The 27,260-nt window shown below is 34.8% G+C and overlaps 2 protein-coding genes across 2 annotated transcripts in view; one reads left to right on the plus strand and one right to left on the minus strand.

Annotated features, from left to right (window-relative positions):
- LOC115447649 (kazrin) overlaps positions 1–16,847 on the minus strand; it is a 91,739-nt gene extending 74,892 nt beyond the window's left edge. Inside the window, exon 1 of the mRNA XM_037438480.1 lies at positions 16,587–16,847. The gene's annotated coding sequence lies outside the window, so the exon portion shown is untranslated. The remainder of the gene's footprint in view (positions 1–16,586) is intronic.
- A 7,181-nt stretch (positions 16,848–24,028) lies between these two features.
- LOC115454908 lies at positions 24,029–27,016 on the plus strand. Its single transcript, XM_037438482.1, has 2 exons — positions 24,029–25,075; positions 25,332–27,016. The coding sequence occupies exons 1-2, from the start codon at positions 24,029–24,031 to the stop codon at positions 26,997–26,999; spliced, it is 2,715 nt and encodes a 904-aa protein (XP_037294379.1). The 3' UTR covers positions 27,000–27,016.
- The last annotated feature ends 244 nt before the right edge of the window (positions 27,017–27,260 follow it).

The raw sequence follows: 27,260 nt of genomic DNA on the forward strand, positions 1-27,260 counted from the left end.
TCAAATACATTAGTATTGACTTTAGCTTACCTGTAACCTTTGACTTTTTTACTTTCAGTTTTGTATTCAATTCTTATTCCGTTAACCAGTTACCTAATAATTAGCTGTTAATTACTGTTCCATTGAACTACTTTTTTATTTTGTATTGTTTTACAAGATTTTCCATTTTTATCACACTTATTGTTATCGGGAAAAGTAATCGCTAGTTTTAGTACTTATAAAAATAACACGAGGAGGACATAAACTATGGGATTGAATGAACGTTGAGGTTTTTAATTTAGAGCCAATGTCCTGGGATAAGTTGGACTGCGTATAAATTAGTATACCCCAGAATCCGCACAAACATTCGCGTCTCACATAACTTTTATTACAGTGCAGGGAATGAATCCAAGACCACTCGGCTAACAGTGACGTAGACTCAAACCGCCATGTGTAGGGAGCCCGGTGGCATGGCCGACATGGAAATACCTTCGGAGCAATTATTATTAAACAGAATATTTTCCATATTAAATAACAATTCTGATGCTTTCTCAATTGGCACAGAACTTCTATAATTTTTGGTCAATTTTTAAAGTTTGTGGGCATTACTTATAAACCTTCTATTCTTTGAGTAAGATCTTAATTAGACATTTAAAGTACTGAACTATTTATTAAAAATACTGTAATTCAAGTGCCTGTTGTCAGTTGAGTTGGCGCGGAATAATAAACAAAAGTCAGCTGTCAAAATCTGTCAAACTCTTTGACTTGAGATATCATTTGAGATGTTAATATGTGTTTATTAAGTAGCGAGGACATTAAGATGCTGGTACTTGGCTACCTCTCGGCTGATATCACAGGTTGGAGTAACATTGAATACCATCTATTAATCAGCCCTAAGAATCAAAATGTTGTCTAAGATTACATTATAGTTAATAACTTTCATTTCTAAGATGACCATAAACCATCAGCGATGCAATTCAACAAAGTTCAGACGACAGAAAAAAAACAAAGTTAAAAAAGGGTACTCCATCAATTTCCTTAAACACGGTTGGCAGACCAAGTGTTTTCTAAAACATTTTACGAAATATAAATAATTTTAGAGGCGAGCCGAGCATTTTAGCTGCCATGCTCCGCACTGCCGTTTGGGACATCTCAAATGCAATAGTGGCTTATTTTGCATTCAAAGCTTTCGAAAACGCTTTTAAGAGACTAGTTAATATTTAAACACTTTTTTAAGCTCTATAAATTCTGTTCTGGTGTTTATTTACTTTGTCGAAGTACATGATCGATAATGAAATGTTTTGCATTACGGGTTAGAAAAATTATGTAAAATTTTTTAAGAAATTAAAAGTATAGCGCTGTTCAAAAACAAGTTAAATTATAGATGCTCAAAAAATTACTCAATTACATTGTCTGGTCCGATGTAAATTCGTTAAGTTTGGAATACCTACTTACATTACTAACTACGACATCCCTAAATTGAATTCTATTATACATAAAATATACCAACTCAATCCTCGAAGCAATATATCCAAACAAACTTGCACAAGAATTTGAAGTGATACCGAATTTTAATAACGGGATATCCCGCCGTAACCCCCTAGATTCGCTCCGTGAGTTGTGTTGTTGTGTTAGGGGTGCATTAGGCCGCTACGTTAAGGGGGTTCATATCGATTGGCGCACCCCTCGCCGCGCACTCCGCCACTACACAATATTACTCTGCACTCCGAAATCCATTCTTTCGTTACATTTGCAAGGCACACTCGTCGACCGAGAGTATTGTTTTAAAATATTTGATTTCGCAAACTGTGAACAGTGTTTGTACAGGGAAGGATTTTCAGCCCGCGCTCGCCTTCCATTCGATAGCGTGTCTGAGCACTTGCGATACAAACTTGTTTATTATTCGCGGTTTACTGAGCGTTACTTTGTAAAACACGACTTGATTTTATCAAGAATTCTCAACTCTAACTGTGTTATTACAAGATATATTTGACTATCTCTAATGGTGTCAAGTTGTAAATTATCGTATAATTTACGTAAAGTATGAGTGTATTAAACAATACCAAAGTTTTAAAGTACCAAAGTTATATCATTAACTATCCTAGTAACGCGATTATAACCTTTGTTTCAATTTAGGCTTTTAATTTATAGTCGACTCATTAAATCAAAATAACATTAATACTTACATTAAATGCTCACTTACTCAAAACCCATTCATTAATTCCTTTACTCTAAACATTACCATTTTGCGAATATCTACACCTTTATCTTTAATCACATATACGATAATGCAACATAAACATAAACATAGATATTAAAAAATGCCTACCGTTCTATCCGTTTTATCCGTTTAATAACTAAATAAAGAAAACAAACAGGTAAATGGCGGCAATCAAAGTGAAATACGGTGAACACTGCCAAGCGACTACTCAGAGAACGCACAATTGCACCTACAACCTACCCCGCGGCTCCTAATGAATCAAGCGACAGTACGGTCAACAGAGATTCATTACCCGGGTCGGTCATTGAGAACAATTGAAGCCGTACGATCCGGTTAAGTAAATGGTAATATTTATAACAAACATTTTTATACGAGGTTTTTATTAGTTATGCCTTTTATTATCTTTGAAGTGGATAGCTCATAGGTTAAATGTGATGACGGTTTAATAAAAAAATAAATAATAGTCTATCGATTTGATGTGGATAGATTTAATACGTCCAGTAATCATAAAAATCTAGCTGTACATTGAGTTACTATTCACTTCATTCATTGTTAATAGCAACAATATTGTATTAGTTTTAAACTACCTGTAAAGATATTGTACAAAATTAAATGATGATAAATGAATAAAAAAATACATTTCACACATAATAGGAATTATAAAACAGCTGCTGTCCTACATCGCCAGAAAAAATTATTCGGAACGATAACTGTACTCCTAAAGCCACTTTTTACATACAGCCACAAACAAACAAAAAGAGAGGCGATATTCGAATTTACACGTCAACTACTAGTTTATATACCCACCAAAATTCTGTCTGTGATTCAATGGTCATAGGTACAAGAGTCAGGAGCAATAATTTATTTTATACAGAACATGTCATGTCCGCAACAGCCGTATAGTGACGGGTCGGGGCAAAAGTGCGGTCGCTCGGAGATTTGGAGAACACGGCGGGCGGGCGGTGACAAAACGCGCAGCTGTCACAATCCGTTTGGAATGTTGGATGTCAACTTTCAGGTAGGCACTCGTGTAGGTTTTAAATGTATGCTATACCTATTTAATATATAAAGGAAGATGTTTAGCACTTTTATTTTAAAGCTTTACAAGGTAAAATGAAAGTAGGAAAAAGGCGAGGGTACAAACGATGCAAATTAAACTTACTTTATTATAAAATCAATATAGATGTTTCAAAATCAAATACCCTTAAAATTGTTAAATTCTATTATAATTTACACTCTGGCCACATTGTTCATTCTGTACTCCCTAGAAACAGAAGCAAACCGTCTGATGACACTAACAGATCTTACAGTAACAACACAACAGTATTAACCTACATACCGTACTAAATAGATTAAGCTTACCTTCACATTGAAGAGCTTAGTTGGTAATACGCAGAGCGTGCAATCACACCGCTCGAATGAGCTCGGTTTGAAGAACAGATTGCGATCGAATATGCTTAATGGCTACCTCGAGTCCGTTCTATCCTTCGGAAGGCACGTTGAGTTATCGCTATCGGCTATTAGTAAGATGATTTAGATAATTGAAAACAAGGAGAGCTAAGTAATATTATTATATTGCAGTTGCAAGCAATTGATTTTAGGTGACCAACTGGAAGTACAACGATCATAGTAAGATTAATAAAATGTTTAATATTTCATAAAAGTGTATTTTAATAAAAGAGATTTTAATCGCTTGGTATCATTTTGCCTTTCATCGTCATTGTAGATCTGATTACACTTTTATAATACAAACAAATTCCTTGAGCCAAATAAACAGAATTATATCGCTCAAAAAATGTATTTTTTTTAATCTTTCATATTAAATAAAAAAAATATTAATACAATTTATCGCGGAATCACAAACCATATCTTAAATACGCCTAATATCATCTTTTAAGTATAAATCAAGTAATCTCAAGCATCTCTATAATTTAAGCACCGTTGGATACCCTTTTGTAAATCTATTTAAGGTAACATTCCGTCCAAATTACCTGCTAATTAACGCATGGAATTTCGAATTACAGCATCGTAAACAAATTAATTAAAACGGGAAACGCACTGAGAAACTCGACAATTTTATCATCAAATTATTTATTTTAAATAAACATAAAAGACATTTGCATAAATATGAAACATAATTTCGACAGACCAAAATTTCTAAATTGATGTCATAATTTCTGTCCACTAACTTATTACCGGTCATTGTTTATTTAATCTAATTAACCTGGCTATTCGTTATGAGTGCGGGCTCCAGTTTTGTAAATTATTATTTGAACAATACTGTTTACTAATATACTACCGTTTTCCGGCATCAAAATTCCATGCAGTATGTAACGTAAACAATTTAGATAATGAGTGCTAAATTATATATTGATTCGTGATTTTCAACAAAGTGTAAACATGAATATGTTAACAAACAAACATATTATATTTGTTCAATTACTAATACAATTATCATAAAATATTGTTATTATTCTTTTATCATAGTGTTCAAAGCCTATGTATACGTTTTGATCTCACGAAGGGATATTTTCATGTCAAAATGGTTCGTCCCAAGAGAGAGCCCCAGACTTGGGAAGGAAATCCAAAGGGAAAACTAATCCAACATATTATGGAAATTTGTTCTTTAGAAATATATATTTCTGGTGAATTTAGACCGCGGTCGTACATCTGTTGGGTGGATAAAAAGTTAATTCTGTGGAGACGCGACGAAATGTATTATGGGACCTTTTCCGCGTCGATAAGTAAATGTTACCCTTGTCCGCGCGAGTTATGAACCCTTTGGAAGGGCGAGAGCACTTTCCGCGGCCCTCAGGAACAAGCTTTAGGGTATAACAAAATTTTAAAAGGCGGCTACGATACAACGGAAATCTCTTAAAGGTTTCTTGAATGGACGAGATTGTTATAGTTATTGTAATTCTAGTGACCTGATAAAGCAAAAAAAGAAAAATTATTTTTGGTCGTCTTTCGGTAGGTACAAATATTTCTGAATGACATTTGTTATCGTGGAGTATCATACGTGCATTCGACATGCTTGAGCACACTTACCTACATATTTTATACAGTTATTAAGAGAAATAAAGTAAAATTTAATTAACTGCCTCGGATTCGTAGTTGTATTATGGTACGAATACTGTGCGGAGTTCTTGGGTTCGATCCCCGGTCAGGCAAAGTGATATTGGGTATTTCCTACTCAGTATTAACCTGGAGTCCCGAATTATGTCCGATACGGCTATAGGCCCGCCCCATATCACATCATGTGACGGAATGCAAACGGCGAAAAGGAAGTTCACCTGTTGCGCCTCTGACTACCCCTTGGGAAATAAAAGGCGTGTGTGAAATTATTTAGATACAACTAAAAGACTTTAATAAAATACAAGGATAATAAACAGGTTATCATTTGAAACTGAAGGTTATTTATTGTAAGGTGAACGATTGTCGACTAAAAATATACAAAAATATATCACTAGATTGAAGAACACAGTGACAAAATTCACAATATTTTTAATAGATATAAGAGCTACATACTAATTATATTGTAATGTTTATCTTGTCTCTTGAAACATTCAAATTATATAGAGCATAACCAAAATTCAAGTAATGCTATACAAAATTGAAGGGCCAGAGATACTTAAGTGCAAGCAAAGTATAAAATTGTGCGACATTATAATTACATACACTTCTACTTTGCACTTTTCCGCCTTTTGAACTACTGAAAATTTTCGTCAAACATATGAAATTTTATACTTTCACAAGTTTTCGCTCGCGACGATCACGCCCATACAAAAAACCTGCAAGTTATAAAATATAAATGGTATTAACATAAGACTTAAATTTATCGATTACATTTTTAATCAGTACTCTAACTATTTATTGTTTTGTCACTGTTTTCCTTTAATCTCAAATAAATTTCGAGTAAAAGAAACAAAACTCAAGTTAGATCCACTACTGGTTAAAATAACAAAGCCACAATTAAACACCTTGCGCGTCGCATTTAAATATTCCATAGTCCGTTGGCGGCCCTTAGGTGCCGTCCGGAAATATCGATTGTACAGTCAGCAACAGAAGTCGTTGAACATAATTTGTTTCCAATATTTCCTAATCATTATCATTTACCATAAGTTACTGATTAATTTAAATACAAAACAACTTGACATAATTGAACTACAAAAGTAGCTGAACGCCGTCAAACCATTCACTGCTAAACATTACTAGCAATTTTTTATGATCTGTAATAAATACAAATGTGGCTGAAATTAGCAAATTCTTTGTTTTATATACAAGCTATTTTTCCAACAGTCCAGAATATTAATTAAATTGTTATTTTATAACATACTAGCTTTGGCTCGCTACTCCGCCTGCGTGAAAAAGTTTTTCAAGGACTAAAGTCTTGCTTTATATTTACCCGGGGTAGAAAGTAGCGTATAGCGCTTAAGATAATGTAGCTTCCTATTAGTGAATTTTTTTAAAAATCGGTTAAGCTGTTCCTGAGTTTAGCGCATTCAAACAAACAAACTCTTCAGGTTTATATAACATATATATTGAAGTTAATAACCAGAATTATACATTTTTAAGTATGGACAAAACATCATAATATTTTAATAAGTAATATTATAACATTAATAGGAATAGGTTAGTTACATTTTAAACATCCTATTTTATAGAGCACTGGCCGGTTTAAGGAACAAATGTGTAAATTCAAAATTATTCTGGCAGGAGATTCTCTTCGAAGGATTCAACGTAAACGTCAGTTTCTTTTTTCAGCCAATCCTTTACTTTGGTAGCCATATTTAAATGATAACCTTAATCTGTACTCTTCTTTGGTAAGTGATTTATGGTCCGTTTCAATGTTCAGGTGTTTTGTAAATTAGTATCTGTTCATCGACTTTTGTTGCTGATCGTACCTGTTGTGCTCAACCAGCACGACCCTTTGTCTCTGCAAATTATGGAAGTTTTTGTTTAATTGGAAAATGACGTATGCTTCGTTGTAGGGATGGATGGATTTGTTATGAAATAAGATCGATATTGACAAATAATGATTCGTGGTTTTAATTAATTATTTTTTACCTAAGGTTACATTAATTTTGATTGTCTGGTAAGGTCACATTGTAGTCACTTTTGATTATAATCATATATATCTATAGTCAAAACTTGTTGTAACGTAAATGAAACGGTCCAACCGGAGTGGGATCACTATCTGAAAGCCTCAGGCGTAGAAACAAACTAGCATTGCAAAATTGCTGTGAGCTTTATGCTTGTCTTTTCTGCCACCTCCTTTTCTTCTTCTCAAAGAACGCTACAAAAAATCGCTCGCGTATAGTGTACATTCATAATTGGTATCACTAATCACCAAGCGATCGACTTGGTCGTTTGATAGCTCTTAAATAATATCAACCCTGTTATATATAATATCTCACTCTTGGGCACTGGCGTCCTCTACTGCTGAGAGTGTAGTGCTACGTCTATTTATAGCCTAATAGCGATATAAGACTAAAGTATTTCACATAAGAGATAATTTGTTTAATATAATTATGCCCTAACCACCACACAGTCTTGACCTAAAAAAATACAATTTGAGTATTGTTGATATGAGAAATTACGAGGCACTTTCAGACCTACAACACGCCCATCTTAAAATTAATATTTACAGATCAAACATTTGTCTCAGAACACATATCAAACAAAAACTTATTAAGAAGACTAAAAAGGTTTTTTACCACAAGCTAAAAATAGAATATAATGGTCAAATAAAAAGCAGTTACATTTCAAAATACTAAGTTATCTGAACGTCTGTTGTACGACAAAAGCGTCACACATTTAATGCTTTAAAGCTAGACAAATCCTTTATCTGAATTACTTTGAAACGCCTCCTGTGTCTACCACGGAACAAAACTTTTTCAATTTCCATTCAGATGCCAAGTTGACGGTACTTAGCACCGAAATATTGTTCAAAAATCTTCCTCGGATTATAATTCTTTGAGTGACTTTAAACTTTGGACAGACACTTTTAATGTATTGTTTCTTTTTACGTCGTAAAAAGTTTGATTTATTACGCTCATAAAGATTGTTTGTTATTTTAGGGCTAAAATTTTTGCGAATTAATAATATACATGAACCTGCGATTTTTCTTGAATTTTAAAATAAATTGTATAATTATCTACGCCTTTCATCTGCCCTTAAAGTAATATATCCCAAAATGTTCTCAATCCCCCTTGGAGTTGAATCCCTAAAGTGCACTGAACAGTAAAGTGTCTTTCGATTTCGGGTTCCTCGCCGACTCGTACAATTCAGTTATCTCGCTCACACCCACTAACGATGCGATGAAAGAAAAGAGCAAAAATATTTCGCACAAAAACTCCTTTTAAATTGTAACGCTATCTCTTAAAGTCCCTGTAGTAAATTTTCTATATCATCGTAAATTTTATTTAAAAAGAAATCACTGGTTTTGTTAAAGCAATACGAGTTAATGCACCACGAAGAAATATTAATAAAGATTTATATTTCGGGGAAGGCGGTTCAGGTTAGGGTAATAATTAATGGAAAATTAATATTTAATTAATGAATTAGTCTAGACGTTGAAATTAGTGGCTCCCGACGGGCGTCAAATAAGTTTGTAGAGTGAATTTTGTGACTAAAATCTTTGGCATTTTATCAATAAATATTTTTATATCCGATAAATAGTTCGCTCGTAAACTGAATATAGTGAACGAAAACCATTGACGAAAACAATTTTTGATATTTATGAGCTAAATGTAATCTTTAACAGAAACATTACATAATTTTTATGTGGTATTATATTTAATGTTAAAAATAATACTTTGATGAATAAATTCAGATTTAAAATCCGATTACATTTTGAAGCAGCTTAACCTACTTAAATTATATTAAGCCTTATTCGGATATCGGTACAAGGATTACGAAATTCAATCAGTCATACGCTCACAGGGTAATATTTTTTTGTATTGCCCGAGGTGGAGTCGACCCTTTATTTACAAATGCGTGGCGCACCCTCGCTATACAAAGCTGTCGGTTATGGTAATGCATTACCGTTTGTAATAAAAATGGAATGTACGAGTATGCAACGTTTGCAATCAGCACTCTCGCCTCAACTATAATGCAATTATAGCCGAGTGAGTTATAATTTATAACTGAATAGAAGAGTCATATTATAACGCGACTTTATAATAATATAAAGTAATTGGGGGATTTACCAATAAAATATTTATAATAATACATAAATATTTATCGAAATTGGCCCAAAAACGTGATATACTCTTTTCCTAAAGGCCGTATTAACAAACTGATTCTACATTCAAACAAGATCTTAAGGTGGCTTTTTAAGCATATTTATGAACAAAGCTTGAGCGATTATTTGGAGCATATTTTCAACGTTGACTAGGTTTATTAAATAAAACTCAGCTGTCAAAATTCATCATGAACTATGTCTTAAGATATCATTTGAGATGTTTTATAATGTCTGGTTATTACATAGCAGTGATATTAAATTGCTGGTTGTAACTTAATAATCTCTCGGTTGAGATGCACTTCAGGACGATATTGAGTAGCATTTATTAATATCGACGGTTGAAAGGCTTATTGAGTTACGCGACATTTTACGACACTAAGTTTCAAACATATTTAAAATCAGCAATTTTTTCTGTTTTTTTAACATAATTAAAAAATTGCGAAAAAAATGTCGTTTAAGTCAATTAGCCTTTCAACCGTCGATATAGTCCCAAGTCGAAATGGCGATATAAAATATCTAAAACTCGTCATATCAAAATAAATAGGATTATATTAATAATTTCAACTTTATGCATTATTTCAATTTCATTTAAATAATCAAGACTGCCAGAATTTCTCTGCAGTATACACTCGCGAGAATGACTCGGGAAGTGTTTGCTAAAATAAACAACAATAGGCTACAAACACTTTGGCTATCACCCAAAAGGGTAGCATGTCGCAGACACGCGTTTCTGCTCGTCACCGGGCCATTGTTTGTTGGTTACGTATGTAAAATGCCGTGGACACTATCAAAGTAGCATAGAGACATCAGTTCGTACTGGAAATGGGATGTGCTACATTTGCAAATCATTGCCGCAACAACATTACAATTTCGTTTCGAAAAAAAATTATAATATAATTTAAAAGCATTGTAGATTTCATGTAATAGTATATGATAGGAAAAATAATGTGTTCAGTATAGTTAACGTTAGATTCAGTATACTCGCTAATTTGGCATAACTATTAATTTGTGTATGACGTCATATGTTCTGTTATTTCAATACCTATCTTTCATAGCAAAAATAATAGCTTCTCATGAATTAACCTTAATCATTCTGTCTTCAACAAAACATCTTCATGAGAAAACCTCAACAGAAACGCATAAAATTAACATGAATCACGCAAAAGCGTAGATACATTTGCATAAGCTTCGCAGTTCGCGCGTACAGGTATTCCATGGGGGCAGTAGGGCGACAGAACTACACTGCACTTGGCATAATGACTTGCATTCATCCGCAGCCAAACAAGCTGTGAGACATTACTTTTAAAACTTGCGAGCGAACTATTCGTGCGTTCCATTTCAAATATTAAATTACTTGTCACATCATTAGTTGATAGAGTTTTTGCTAATTAAAATAGTTTCGCAGCCAACCATTTTATATGGTACTAGCTAACCCGACAGACGATGTCCCGTCTTAACTATGAATTTGCAGCGTGCTTTCTGTCAACAGCTGACAGTTATTTCAAACAATTGGCAGTTATATAAAATTAATATTTTCGTTAAGTTTTCTTAAATTTTCTAATTTTCCGCGCAATTTTTTGAATTTTTTCTTTCATAAGAACCTTCTCCTAACAATAATAAACAAAACAAAAAAAATAATAGTGAAATTGGTCCAGCCGTTCACGCGTGATGGCGTGACCAAGGGAAATAGGGATTCATTTTTATATATATAGATACAATTTGGGTTATTTTGATCAAAGAATACATAATTAAACCCGGCTCTTTAACAAAATAACAATTTAATCTTTTCTTGGTGTAAAAACAAGAAAATAATTACAAAGTAAATTAGGCAATAATGTGGTATGAAATGTTAAAGACTGGTCTGTTTTATCTTTCTCAAGTTATAAAGGAAAAGGGACAGTCTAGCCTAAGGCATGTTAGAAATTATATTATTTCTTTCTCCTTACTCTTTGAATACTTTTCCTTTTGAACCCATAATCAAGATTTTATTCAATTTACAGGTAGGAGAATGTTTAAGAAATTTCGATTCGCTATTATCGTTGTGTCTATGTCTTAAATGTATGAATATATTTCAGTTAATAATAAAAAGTTAATCCAATTCTCATAGTTATTTTTAATTTCAAATTAAGTCGTTGATTTCCAACTCTACCGCGTTTTCCAAGAATTTTATGTACTCATCAAGATATCTCTTTACTAACCTCGCTACGGCGAGTTTCGCGGTAATGGACTTCCTGGGAACTAAGGACGAACTATTATTCCAAGAAATTATAATTTATAATACTGATGATATGAATAAAAAAATCTTCGAAATGTTACTTATCTGTAAAAAAATATTTTTTGCCTAACGTCTATTGTTCCTCATTTAAAGTAATTCAACACTTAACTAAGTATGTAAAAATCTTTGCTCCTTAATTATTCAAACGTATTATTTTTGGAAAGATCTACTTATAAAACCAGTAATTATTATTAGTTGATGCCTACGAATGTCCGCTGGTTGACGCACGCACACACTTCTGACTTCTTTTCTAGAGTCATATTTGTATCCTTTGTGCATTATCGTTTGTTTTATCGGTGAAGAAAAACATCGTGAGGAAACTTGAATACCTGAGAAGTTCTCTATAAGAACTTTGTGGGTATGCGAAGTGTGCCAATTCGCACGATACCAGCATGGCGCAGGACTACTAACTCTCTCTCAGTAATAGAGATCCATGTCCAGCAATGGAACACTGTATAATACGGGGCTGATATTATTATATTCTTATTATTTATTCAATGCCTATACGAACTAACAAATTCCGACGTAATTGAGTCATAAAACACGATAAATTCACACACTATTTTATATTCATGATGCTACTTATTCATAAATTATATATTGTGTGGAATAAGCACAGCGCCTTAGATCGCAGTAATATATAGGCACTCGGTAAAAAATGGGCTCGAATTCATTGCGAACGATGAGCAATATTTCATGTTACAGTACACGTATTAAAACCGCTTATGACTATGTTAACCGTCGCGCTTTTGACGGTGCAAGAGAAGACAAAACGTTTTTCTACATAATGTGGAAGAAGCTATCATATTTATACGGCCGTACTGTAGGCACTTTAGTCATCAACACTAGTTAACTACGGTTCAACAGGATACATAAGAAAAATAGTACATAATCAGTTGCGTTTCGTAAGATCAGTATGTTATAACAAACCTACACATAACAATGCGCGTATTATGCTGCTTGGCAGCAACAATAGACACAGCAGTACAATCCACAGGCTCCCATAGGAGGGACCTATAATAATAATAATAATATCAGCCCTATATTATATACTTGCCCACTGCTGAGCACGGGCCTCCTGTACTACTAAGAGGGATTAAGGCCTTAGTCCACCACGCTGGCCTAGTGCGGATTGGTAGACTTCACACACCTTCGAAATTCCCATAGAGAACTTCTCAGATGTGCAGGTTTCCTCACGATGTTTTCCTTCACCGTTAAAGCGAACGATAAATTCACAAAGAATACACACATGATTTTTTAGAAAAGTCAGAGGTGTGTGCCCTTGGAATTTGAACCCGCGGACATTCGTCTCGCAGTCCGTTCCACACCCAACTAGGTTATCGCCGCTTTTTTTTATAGGAGGGACCTACCTTAATAAAATAACGATGTTTCTTCAGAGCACGATACAGGCCCTTATTTCAATCATATAGTAGTTAACATACTCTTGTTTTACTGCCAAATGGATAGTAAAACTGCACATAAACATTTTTACCATTTTTATTGCGTGCATTTCACGTACCAATGACTTTATAGTGTTTGAACGGTGAAATTTTATTGTTTATATACGTATAGAGGTTTAATGTATCGTGAGAACTTCAGAGTGCTAAATAAATGAACTATATTAGGACGTCAACGCCCACTCTCGTATGCTCATCTCTCCCAAGGCCATTGACCTTACCTTCGGTTCGTTGCGTACTATTTTTGTTCCCACAATTTGTGTATTGCTTAGAGTTCAAATCCTTTAAAAATAATTAACTTTTTAGAACATAATTAAATGTATGAAAAAAATATTTTAAATTTATTTATTTAAATTCGTATAAGTAAAAATCAGTCCATCCGTTTAGAAAATATTACAAAAAACAAGAAAATATAGACAAACTAAACGAACCTATCAACATTATTTTTATTCTTTAATTATTATTTAAAACCATAGAAAAATGTTATTTCGCTGAAATATTTTTTTATTTAGATCAGATGTTTTACAGCAACATGAAACTATAATTATAAGAGCCACGCTTGTCAGTTAACACTCGAATAATTGCTCGTATAATTTCATCTTAAAGCATAAAATAACTTTTACGAAAGACCAAACCGTTCTAAGTATAATATATACCTATCAATAAAAAATATAAAATAATTTATACGAAAGTCCAAAGCGTACTTGGTACAATATATACCTATCAAATCTCATAGACGGCAATTCAATAGCAGTTATTAGGGGTTAATGATAATGACCCCGGGTCTTCAAGCTGCGAATCAATTCGGTCGTTAGAGAAATGTCAGCATCTTATAAGATCAATAACACAATCACAGCCCCGGGGGTAATTACCGTTATATTCATTACATACAAAAGGCGAAGCGACTGGAATTACAGAGGGATATTACGCGTGATATTTCGAAGTAATTGTAGTGTTAAAAGTTATCAGTTATCACATTTTAAATATCATAGTATAGATGATTGTCAGAAAAAGCATTGTAGAGCACGATAAAGAGATTTCTAGCGGTGTTATCGTCATAGTGGCTAAGGGTCCATATAACGCGAATTCCGCGGCTTCCTTTTCGTAATATATTGAAAATTTTGTTATAATTATAACGATTAATTTCAGACAGCATTTATGCATATTAGTGTCTGTATGTTTGTTAGGTTATTTATAGGAAAACCCCACCCTTCGCCACTGATGGTCATTGCTAAAAGTTTGATTACACACTCATGCCTTTTATCTCCGAAGAGGTATGCAGAGGCGCAACAAGTGCATCCACTTTCCGCCGTGCATCTTCCGTCACATGATGTGATAGGGGGTGAGCACAAATTCTAGATCTCGGGCTGATACAAAGAAAAAAAAACAATATTACATTGCCTGACCCCGGGTTGAAATTCGAACCCGAGACCTCTGCACTGTTTATGTACAGATTTGATTACATTAAGGCTCTAAGGTAGCAAATCCACGCAGAAGATGTATTATCCGTTGGATAAATTATCAATATAATATAATAATAATAATGATAATATAATGTGAGATAAGTCGAATGGGAAGTAACAATGTCTTATAGAAAATTACAGTGAATTATCAGTTTTCTTCTCCGTACGAGAGCGACTGTAGTACAAGTAGTAGATTTTTGAAGGCCAATTGACATCATCAGTAGCTTGACTTATCCTGTTGCGTAATAAAAAAGCTGTAATAAACTTGCCGTGTAGTCAAATAGCTGTGAAAGGTCCTATATATTATTTTTCCCTAATCATTAAAATAATTAAAAAAAAAACAAACCGAGTAGTGATAATAAAACAAGTGATACGGCTTATTAAACGAATTGCAAATGTAGTCATTGGTTTAATATATTATTATTACAATAACTAACCAAGTAAACCCACCGACTATAACATGCCTACTAAGTCTAATCTCTAATTTCAGTTTCCACTTTATATTTTAATTATAACGGCAAATCATATCGTACTTAATTCCAAAAAAAAATATGAAACCAGCCAATTCCGTAGAATTGATGAATGAATTTCTTAATTGATTAATGGCCTTCCGAATAACTAATGGTTATACAATGGAAGTAAGAAAAAAGAAATCCGAACAAAATGTACTTCAATCAAATAACAGTAAAAGTAAAATTAAATCAAATAAAATTGATAGATATACAAATAGGTCTCCATGTAAAAATACCAATCGCCTAAAATAAAAAAATAAAACTTTATATTTCAACAACAAATACTGGCATTCGTTGAAACATTTTTTGTAAGCTATGAATGTCGGAAAACATGTATGAATAAATAAAACTATAGTTAAATAGAAATACTGGCCGTCAGTTAACAACCTCCATAGTTGCAAAAGGACCACATGACGGTTGTAGACGGAAAAGTCTATTGAATCCAATAGGATTGCATTCATTTGTAATATTTTTCGATGTAACAGCATTCAATTGAGTGACTCGAGATTTTTTAAAAGTGTTATACAATTTTTCTATTTTAATCTTATATAAAAATATTCGAAAATAATCATTGAAGAAAGCCGTTGCACGTTTAATTTCAATTTAAAAATAAAATACGCTCGTTTTTCCTGGTAAGCAATAAGTCAACGAAATAGTATTTATTTTAATATTATATCACATGCATACACGTTTCTTAATTCAATCTTCATAAATATTGTATTAAGTAATCATCAAAGTTACACTGAAATTCTATAAAAACATAATTGTCATTAATTACATCAAACATATTGAAATCAAGATTCAATAAAAACCACATGATTCTAGTACGGAAGATTAATATATACTGGCCGAATGATTCAATCAGTAGAATACCACAAACGAAGATCTTATTTCATTTAAAAAAGTACCTACATCACGTGGCAGCGACTATCCGACGGGAAATAATAAATCAAACCTCAAACATTTAATACAAAACGTTTGCTTTAACACGCATTGAACGTCTAAAATAGCAATAATAATGAAATAAATATTCTATATGTACAAAAGCATCGACAGGATGGGTATTATGTGGCCCTTGTTGAGCCATTTTTAATTCATGAAACTTGTAACGCAATGTAGCACCTTTTCTAATAAATTATTCGCGACCCCTCTCCGACTACTTACTTTCCCTTTGTTGCTCCCTGTCACCTATAACAATCTTTTCAAAGCCGGCATCGTATTAACGATTCCTTGGAAATAATATTTTACTCTTTAAGAAGTTTATACTAAAACTTAGAAGACGAATTTAAAACTCAAGTACAAAAATTCAGGCGATAATTTAATGTAAACAGTGACAGCATCTTCCTTTTTGATCAATATTCGTGTCCTTGACATTAGAGCTCTCAGAGAGCTCTCAATACCTATTCACATCTCGTTATTCAATATTCACCCACCTTGTTTGCTGTAGTTGAGATATTCACGAGTATAGTTGAGAGTTACAAAAGTAGCACAAAGTTGGCCTCGCACTCAACAATAACGTTTGATTGAATATCCTCACTGAGTCACTGGCGTATTATGGCGTATTATTTAGTGCGGCGTTCGTAGCAGCGTAGTGGACGAGCTGGCGGCTACGTCGCGTAGCGTCACGTAGCGCGCGGATGCAGCAGTACACGCGACCGACTCGACTGCTCGCCGCGTTGCCGACGCCGACACGGATTGACGTGCAAAGTACACGCATGAAATTCAGATAAATCACAAGGTACAATATAATATTTGAATTCTTTACGGGTGATTTTCAATATGCACATAAATTTACTAAACGAATAACTTTGATGTTTAAACAGGTTCTTAATAGTAAATAAGCCTAAATTGTAAAGCTATTCACATTATAGACTTAATATAAACAAAAAATTGTAAATCTTTAAAAATAATTTTATAATATTCATAAATGATAACTTAATATACCTTGGTACATCATCTTTAAAGCGTGACATAACGTTTATTTTTCTTTGCATAATTATTACTATTAAGAAACAAGCATAATTATAAATTATTTTATTATAATTATAACAAAAGGGATATGAGGAGATAATATGAAAATATTGTTCTTTTAAATTATAATTAATATCACCAATATCTAAGATTATTGTATAATTGTTCCTCAGTTAATTAATTCCTAATCGTTGGAGAAATTATTTGACATAAGCCTATGCCAGCAGACGTTCTGTGAATTTCGCATACTCTGTGCAGCAAGGAGTCTGTCATTGCGCACGCGCGCGGTGACGTCAGCGCGTCTCGCCCCGCGCTCTTCGCTCGCACAAAGAACCGCGCCGCCCACACGCCACGGTTCCTACCGGGCCCTATGTCCGCACCCGGTACCGTCCGTAAGTCCGGGTTTCTGCCGGTTGTCCGAGACACGCCGCATCCGTATGTCCAAGTCGGCATGTCCGTATCCGTCCGCATGCAAGCCTCCGCTCATCACGGATCACCGGTCGCCGTACATGCGAATTAGCCATTCCAACGGAAAACCGGCTCTTAATTATTCAACGAATCAGTGCGTTCTTGCGTACCCACTAGTGCATGTGATTTGAACAGTTTTAATATATACATTTTTTGCACGTTTAAATGGTATCTCTCATTTACTATTACATAAAAATAGTCACACATTCCACTATCGAAATATAGATATATTATGTTTTTGTTAGATAAACATTTTTCAACAGTAGATAAATATTATAGGTATCTATAAATCCATTCAAGGGCAGTTAAGGCTGGTCACATTTGAAATTTGAGGCTGATGTAAATACATGCTAGATATTGTAAAGCTCAAAATCTTGTTACTGCAGCTTGCGTCATACACGTATCGCCACTGTATATTCCATTTACACCACAGAATTTGTATGAAGGCGCTTGGGATCCTTTTCTCTACATATTGCAAAAGCCTTTCAATGTCTATTGAAATATGTAGAGGAATCTAAGTCGTACATCTATTCGGTGCGTCGTATTAAATTCATTCTTCCCATTGGAAATATGGAACCGAGAGACTTGTGTACTCGTGACTATCAGACGTTTAGCATTATTTTGTAAATAATATTTAAAATTAATAATGGAAAGTTACTAAAACCTCAATGTAGAAATAAATTTTACATCGGTACAATTTTTTTAATAATAAATCACTAATGAAATGAATAAAACATTTCAAATCGCTCACGAATTGCTCAGCAAAAAACGCAACAAAATCATTTAAGAGAGAACTTTACAAATTGACAAAGTGCAGTGCGCATTCATTAGCAAAACTCGTGTTGCTCCAGTTTGACAAAACCGTTCAAAACGAAAAGGAAACAACAAAAAAACTATTTCAGATTGGGGAGTCGGATCGCAATGTATCGCGCCGAAACGCAGCTAAGCGGAATTCTATGAAGCTCATATAAAGCTGGGGACAGAGCGCAAAGTTTTCTCAGAGAGCCCTTTCTATTTAGGGTTGTCATCGGGCCCCCGCTGTTACACTGACCCTCTGTAAAGGGATGCTATGGCGCAAGTTACTAGCGTTTTATTATTGTGAAGTTGCATTTTGATATTTTTGTTACAGTCTTTGCATTGATCTTGAGTCACAAAACTCTTGCATCAAGTTGAATGGCATTCTGCAATATTAACTTAACAGTGAATTGCCAACCCTTTACGGCCATATAATCACTGATATAGTGATGCCTATCTTTATATTCTTGTTTATAACGTAATAGCTCTATCGTTTCATCATAGATTTTGCTAGTATCAAACGTTAAGCAATAATTACAAATCAACTATTTATTCCTTCATCCCTTTATTTCTGTGAAGGCATAAATCATAAATATGTTGTAATTAGTAGTATTATCGATCGCGTATTTTGGATTGAATGTCGCATAATGAAATTGTTGTACGACCGAAAAAATCTGTATACACAGTAGTTACAAACACAATATTTGATACAAAAAAAAACTAGAAGCGTAATAAAAATATAACTTTTTTTACGCTTATATATAATCGCTATCTCTCTTCCTTTAAACCGTCAAAAAAGATTGGGGGCTATTAACAGAAATGCGGCAGTGATCGCGTGATACGGTCCCTCTGTCCCCGGGTTCGAAGCAGCTTCGTCACCGACCGTATTGTCTGCTCTGTCACATTCATTAGCGAGCAACATTTGTCAACACACGTTAGGCCGATTGTATTGAACATCAATGACCTATATAAAATAACATATATTTTTCGTGGTAATAAGTTTTTGTATCAGTATCTCAATGGTAGATAACAGTCATCACTATATTATTGTAGTATTGAACCACAGTGATAATTCACGTCTAAATATTATACTAAATTGCAATTTTACAAGAAAAACAATCAATTCTTGAAAGGCAATCATAATATCTAAGCGACAAATATAACAAAAATTAGTTACATATATAATTTATTTTGTAATCTACAGATTTTTCTGCGTCGAATGATCCAGGTTTTGTAGCTCTAGGACAATATTAATATAATTAAACTATATTTTTATAAAGTAAATGGTTGAATTATTATGAAGTTTCCTATAAAATTAAAAATTTTAAACGCTATACTTAAAAGTTTACAGATTGTCGCTTAGATATTAGGATTGCTGTTCAAGCGTCGCAATAATTACATCATTCAGATTAAAATATGTTTTTGTATACCACATTATTTTGCTAACCTAGCCACGAGTATCTATTATTCGAATAGTTTGCCGACACCCAACTCTTGTATAAAGTTACTTTTACCTACAAAACGGTACTTTTGATGCGATTTGTACTATTAATGACTATGAGTCTATTGCGTTTTGCGTTAGATACTGGTGTAAGGGCGCAACCGAGTGACAGTTTTTAATGAGTTCCCCACAAGGATTGTCGCTGTCTGCATATCAAAGTTTTTTGCTCATTCAAGTTCTTTATAACAACCTTGCAAACAGATCACGTAGGTCAGTTAATGTTTACGAATCAAGTTGCGAAATTATAACACGTGCAGTCAGTTTCCAATTCTAATTTAAATTCGTCGGGCAATGCAGATTTATTATGACTTTGAAATTTTTTTTTGATATATTATTTCACGTACCTTAGCAAAACCATAAATATATAATACATGTTACAGTTTATATTCATTTTGGTCCTTACCTCTGCTAAAATTGTGCCAAATATCATTCACACATTACAAATATTTTTGCCAAAACCCCGGCTTTAGTTTTCTAATCTATACTATTATATAAAGCTGAAGAGTTTGTTTGTTTGTTTGTTTGTTTGTTTGTTTGTGTTGGATAGCCCTTTGTTTGTGGAGTGCCATAGGCTATATATCATCACGCTATACCCAATAGGAGCGGAGCAGTATTGTCTTATCTTAGGAACTACCAGTTCGAACTGAAAAATTCTTTTTGTGTTGGATAGCCCTTTGTTTGTGGAGTATTATAGGCTATATATCATCACGCTATACCCAACAGGAGCGGAGCAGTAATGGCTAAACTCAGGAACTACCGGTCCCAACAGAAAAATTATTTTTGCGTTGGATAGCCTTTTGTTCGTGGAGTGCTATAGGCTATATATCATCACGCTATACCCAATAGGAGCGGAGCAGTAATGGCTAACCTCAGAAACTACCGATTCAAACTGAAAAATTCTTTTTGTGTTGAATAGTCCTTTGTTTGTGGAGTGCTCAAAGTTATATATCATCACGCTATGACCAATAGGAGCGGAGCAGTAATGTCTAATCTCAGGAACTACCGGATTCAACTGAAAAAATCTTTTTGTGTTGGATAGCCCTTTGTTCCTGGAGTGCTATAGGCTATATATAATCACGCTATGACCAATAGGAGCGGAACAGTAATGAAACATGTTGCAAAAACGGGGAAAATTTATTAGTTTTGAGAGCTTCCGTTGCGTGCGCTGCGTAAACGATTAAAGTTATGCAACAATGATGAATGACGGGATTGTTCCTCTTAAAAAGTTCTAAAAAATATATTATAAAACAAAGTCCCCCGCTGCATCTGTCTGCCTGAACGTGTTAAACTCAAAAACTACCCAACGTATTAAGATGAAATTTGGTATGGAGACAGTTTGAGACCCTGGGAAGAACAAGGCTCCCGGGAAACTACTACTTTTATAACGGAAAACTTTAGCCTGAAAAACTTTATAACGCGGGCGGAGCCGCGGGCAAAAGCTAGTTTTTTAATAATTTTATTGTTAATTGCGAATATTATCTGTGCGTGAATGTATTTTTGACTGAAAGTATGATTTTTCCGCTGCGACGAATTTTCTTTGAGTAGTAATAGTAGCATTAGGGCATGTTAAATTGAAACTACTTTTTATTGATATTTATTTTGTACGAACTAACGCTTTTTATTTTACATCTATTATTATAATAACTTATCGTTAAATATTTTTTCAAGAAGACAAGTGTATACGTTCATTCATTAATGCAATAGCAAAATGGCCCTGTATTAATCTTAGGTGACAGATCCCTAATAAAAATAAAACATGATTTTTTTGTTACTAAAAAAAACTAATGATTTATGATTAAAAAATTTGTATGAAGCATATATACATTTGTTACTGATTGATCCAGTAAGATAGTATCATTACAGTTTGTCGATTATTCTGTATCGATACCTTTATCTATATAGTTATAAAGGTTACAGAAAACCTTCATGCTTTATTTAAAGGCCTCACATTACCGATAAAAGAACATGTGGTTCGAAAAACTGTTCCGCGCCTTAATGACGGGACAGATGTACAAGCTTTAAACTTCCAGCTTCATGCTCACAGGATTGACTCTAAAACTATAACAACGTAAACACTGTAATGAAGACACGTTATAATTTTCAATATTATATACAATTTAACTAAGCTATGTTCTAATTAGTCTGCTAATGTTACTTCTTACTAATATTATGAATATAAAGTTTGTGAACATGTTTGGACGTTTGGATGTTTGTTAAAGGTAAACACTGAATGGATTTGGATAAAATTTTGCTCACGGATACACCATGTTGTAAATTTACACATAATTTTATCGTAGTAATTTGCTAGTAATCTCAATATTAACCAATCACAACGGCCCTATGTCTACGCACTGCGAAGGCTGCCACGCCGTCAGCACTGAGAAACGGCCTTATTAACACAGCAATGCTCCGTCCGTGAATAAAAAACGTCTATGAATAAGGGGGCTAGAATATAAAATATTTGCAAGCGTGATTGAAGCAAAATACTTTTACATGTGGAGTAAAAATATTAGCTTATAATTTATATAAATCACATATCTAATATTTTTTTCTGGATTTACAAATTTGAATTAAATCATACATTAATAATAAGTCAAAATAAAAATTAATTTTAACAAATAATTAAACCGCCTTCAAAAACCACTTAAAACCAAAAAATAATTTCACATAATAAGTATATCGTCGTTGTAGGTGGAGAACTTAATAACTCAAAATTTCTAGTTTCGAGATAAACGCGATTAACTGTTTTTTTTTCGTTATTTTTAAGCATTACTAAAAAACTATGAATAATTTTAATGTTGGTATTTTTATATATCTTGGGTCTTATTATCTATTATATTATGCATTAACAAAAAAAAACTCTGACCTGAAGAATAAAAATATAAAAAAATAAAAACTTCTTATTTAATTCTGCCACAACAATGTTTTGTAAGCTTGCTGAAATAAACAAAAATAACTCGTATAGTTATTTAGTTTTGCCACACTAGAAACCATATAGTAAAGTAATTATAAGGTTAAATAATTACAATTATAGAGTTTATTAAAGTGAATACCATTAGGATTCTCAATGTGTAAATTATACAAATCAAGTTGTTTAGTTCTTCTACACACTTGATTAATTTTGTTTACAAACAATAGACTCGAGGAAGAATTAAACAACTCATTTTATTTAATTTCTTTACTATTGAACAGATTATAAGTCGCAGTTTATTGATTTTATTATTGAATTATTTACTTTTTCTATAACAAAATATATATTATTTAAATATATTTATTTCTTCACTTTTAACATAAAAATTGGTATAATTCGAAACGTGTTAAGATAATGAAATGCTTGTTAGGCCAAAATATGCGCCATGTTTTGGGCAACACAAAAGTGATGAAAGTCCAAAATGGCCAAAATCCGAGTTATTTAGTTCTCCACCTACAACGACGATATATTGGATACCAATTTTGGAGTCGGTGCCTAATTAAAATTGCTAGTTAGCTTTATAGTGTTGCATAGTCCATCTATGAGCTAAATTTCTTTCAAATCAATAAAAAGGAGTAGGTTTGCGTGTACTACTAACAAACATACACAGTGAAAGGTGTAATACCAAGCACATGTATGGTGTTTCATCTTTTTATTTCCTCTTTATTCGAGGCAGGGAGTGTAATACACCCACATTTGACCAGCTATATGTAACAGGGGAAGAATTTGGGTAGTGTACAGTTCACAAATTTAAATATTTCCTTAATAGCTTCCATTTGATATGCTGCGGCGATGTGTTTATCTCCGGTGACGATCTGACTTGCTGACTTTGTACGCTGGCAGCACATTGTTTTCGTATATTCGTTAATGTATCTATCTAGCTTAACTAGCAATTTTAATTAGGCACCGAGTCCAAAATTGGTATCCAATATATACTTGTTATGTGAAATTATTTTTTGGTTTTGAGTGGTTTTGAAGGCGGTTTAATTTTTGTTAAAATTATTTTTATTTTTTGCTTTTTTGTGTTAGTAAAAAATAGACCGTCTCAATGGCATAGTTGTGTTTCGCTCTCGATACGACTATCGCGCTGAGGAGTTACACCTCTGAGTACCACTGAAAAGGGGAAAAGGTGTGATGCTATATATATATATGTATGTAAGAAGTCCAATATGACAAAGCACAACAAAAAACGGCCCTCAGTTCCCAGCAATCCTTCTGGTCCTGACTACGGCAGCGGTCAGGTAACTAGAGGGATAGAGGGTGCTAAGAATCCCTGGGTTAACGGACACCGCTGCTTCAAAAATGTTTTTCTGGCTACATACAATGTAAGAACCCTTCTCACGGACGAACGCTACGAAGAGCTTGAGTCAGAGGTGCTCAACAAAATGAAATGGGACATCATTGGTCTCAGTGAAACAAGGCGAAGAGGTGAACAGCTCATCAGACTAAATTCTGGTCAGTTATTTTACTATAAGGGACACGACAACAAATCGCAGGGTGGTGTCGGTTTTATTATCAACACCTCCATGACCAAGTCACTCCAGAATATCCGAGCAATATCACCACGCGTGATATTTGCGACATTCAAACTCAGCCAGCGGTACTCACTGAAAGTTGTTCAAGTCTATGCTCCTACATCGGACAAAAGCGACAAAGAAACGGAGATCTTCTTCGAAGAAATCGCCAAAGCTCTCAAGGATAACCCAGCCCATTACACGATGGTAATTGGTGATTTCAACGCCAAACTTGGTAGAAATCAAGACCATGAAGAATTCGTTGGGGGTTTTGGACTGGGAACTAGAAATTACAGGGGCCAGAACTTGGCAAATTTCCTAGAACAACAGAAGCTGTACGCCATGAATACCTTCTTCAAAAAACAGGTACAAAAACTTTGGACCTGGAAGAGCCCAGATGGTAAAACGAAGAATCAGATCGACTACATTTTGTCAAATAATAAACACGTCGTGCAAAATGTCGATGTCCTAAACCGGATAAATGCAGGAAGTGACCATCGCATAGTTAGAGCCCGGATTGCCATTGACCTACGTATGGAGAGAAGACGCCTTGTAGAAACAATCAAACCTCCAAACGACAATATGTTTCTAATTGGACAAAAGAAATATTACCAGGACAAACTTAGTAAAAAATTGACAGCAGAAGAAACCTGGAATATTAACGATATCAACAGTCAATTAGTCGATGCTATACAGGATACAGTCAGAGAACTTAAACCTGCGCAAAAAATCAAAGAGAGGTTCTCACCTAAAATTAATGCACTTTTTGGAAGAAAGGAAACTTCTCCTAGCGTCATCTGAACAACAAGGTTTAAATAGTCTTAACAGTCGAATAAGACACGCTATTAGGAAGGAACAGAGGCAGAAGAAGCATAAACTGATCCTTGACACCATTGAGAAACATCGAGGCCCAAAGGTGTTCAGAAAACGGCTCAGACGCGGCAATCAACAGATCTAGAAACTTGCTGTAGAGGAAGGCTATTTAACAACGGACCGAGGAAAGATACTGGAGACCGTAGAGAAATTCTACACAGAATTGTATAGCTCTCGAGTGTCCGAACCAACATCTTCTACACCTGGTAAAGATCCAAGAGCAAAATTAGTGAGACATCATACGGAGGATTTACCGGAAGTAAGTTTGTATGAGATCAAGAATGCGCTGAAACGCATGAAGAAAGGGAAATTGCCTGGACTGGATAAAGTCACATACGAACACCTCCTGCTGGGTGGGAAGCCAGTGTTAAAACAACTCCAGCTGTTGTTCAACAAAGCACTTTTTGAAGGCATAACACCAGACACATGGAAAAATGCGGTAGTTATACTTCTACACAAGAAAGGAGATGTCACCAATCTTGATAACTATCGACCCATTTCGTTGCTCAGCCATGTCTATAAGCTCTTCACTAAGATAATAACGTTGCGAGTTACCACGAGGCTAGACGCCGCACAACCAGTGGAACAGGCAGGATTCAGGAGTGCCTTCTCTACGGTTGACCACATCCACACAGTCCGCCAAATAATGGAAAAGTGTATAGAATACAACCAACCCATCGCAATGGCCTTTATCGACTTCGAAAAGGCCTTTGACACGGTAGAACATTGGGCCGTCATACACTCTCTCCAAAGATGCCAGGTAGACTGCAGATACGTTCAGGCAATCAAAGAGACGTACCAGGCGGCAACCCTTCAAGTAAAATTACATGACCTGACAAAGCCAGTGCCCATCAAGAGGGGAGTGAGACAGGGGGACACTATGTCACCCAAGATGTTCACAGCATGTTTGGAGGACGTATTTAAGCTTATTGATTGGTCGGATAGAGGCGTCAACGTAAACGGGGAATATCTGTCACATCTTCGCTTTGCAGATGACATCATTTTGTTTGCTAACAACAGCGAGAATTTGCAGACTATGATAGAAGAGCTGTACTCCGCATCAATTAGTGTTGGTCTAAAAATAAATATTTCAAAAATCAAAATTATGTGCCCCGATTCCGACACTCAATACCTGGTTGTGGGGGGCCAACGCATAATGAGAGTCGAGGAATACGTCTACTTGGGCCAAACTTTGAGTCTCGAGAAAAATGGACAAGACCGCGAGATCAAGCGTCGCATCCAACTAGGGTGGGGAGCTTTTGGCAAACTGTCCGATGTACTCAAAGCCAAGAAAGTGCCTCTGAACCTCAAACGCCGAATATTCGAACAGTGCGTCCTCCCCGTCATGATATATGGTGCTGAAACCTGGTCGCTCACCAAACAACTGATCCATCGACTTCAAGTTACCCAGAGGGCTATGGAGAGAGCTATGTTGGGTATTTCTCTTCGGGATATGGTGCACAATACCGAGATCCGCAAGAGAACCAGTCTACGAGACGTAGCCGAAGTCATAGCTCGAAGGAAGTGGAAATGGGCAGGCCACATAAGCCGCACATCAGATGGCCGATGGGGGAGGAAGGTACTAGAATGGAGGCCAAGAACTGGGCACAGGAACGTGGGGAGGCAGCCGCGAAGATGGACTGACGACATCATTCGGACGGCCGGGAAAGACTGGATGCGGAAAGCCCAAGACCGCGCTAGTTGGCGAAATATGGAAGAGGCCTTTACTCAGCATTGGGTAGATGAAGGCTGAAGAAGAAGAAGAAGAAGAAGAAGAAGTAGATTCGAGCAAACCTAACGCAAAAACACAACTGATATTATTTGGCTCACAGTACAACTATCGCGCTGAAATGTTACACCTCTGCCTACCCCTGAAAAGGGTAAAAGGTGTGATGCTACATATATGTATGTATGTAAAAAGTGGAGTCAACTAAACCCAACGCAAAAACACAACTAATGTGTTTCGCACGCAGTACGACTATCGCGATGAAATTATACGCCTCTGCCTACCCCT

The sequence above is a fragment of the Manduca sexta genome, chromosome 14, assembly GCF_014839805.1.
Source record: "Manduca sexta isolate Smith_Timp_Sample1 chromosome 14, JHU_Msex_v1.0, whole genome shotgun sequence".
NCBI lineage: Eukaryota > Metazoa > Arthropoda > Insecta > Lepidoptera > Sphingidae > Manduca > Manduca sexta.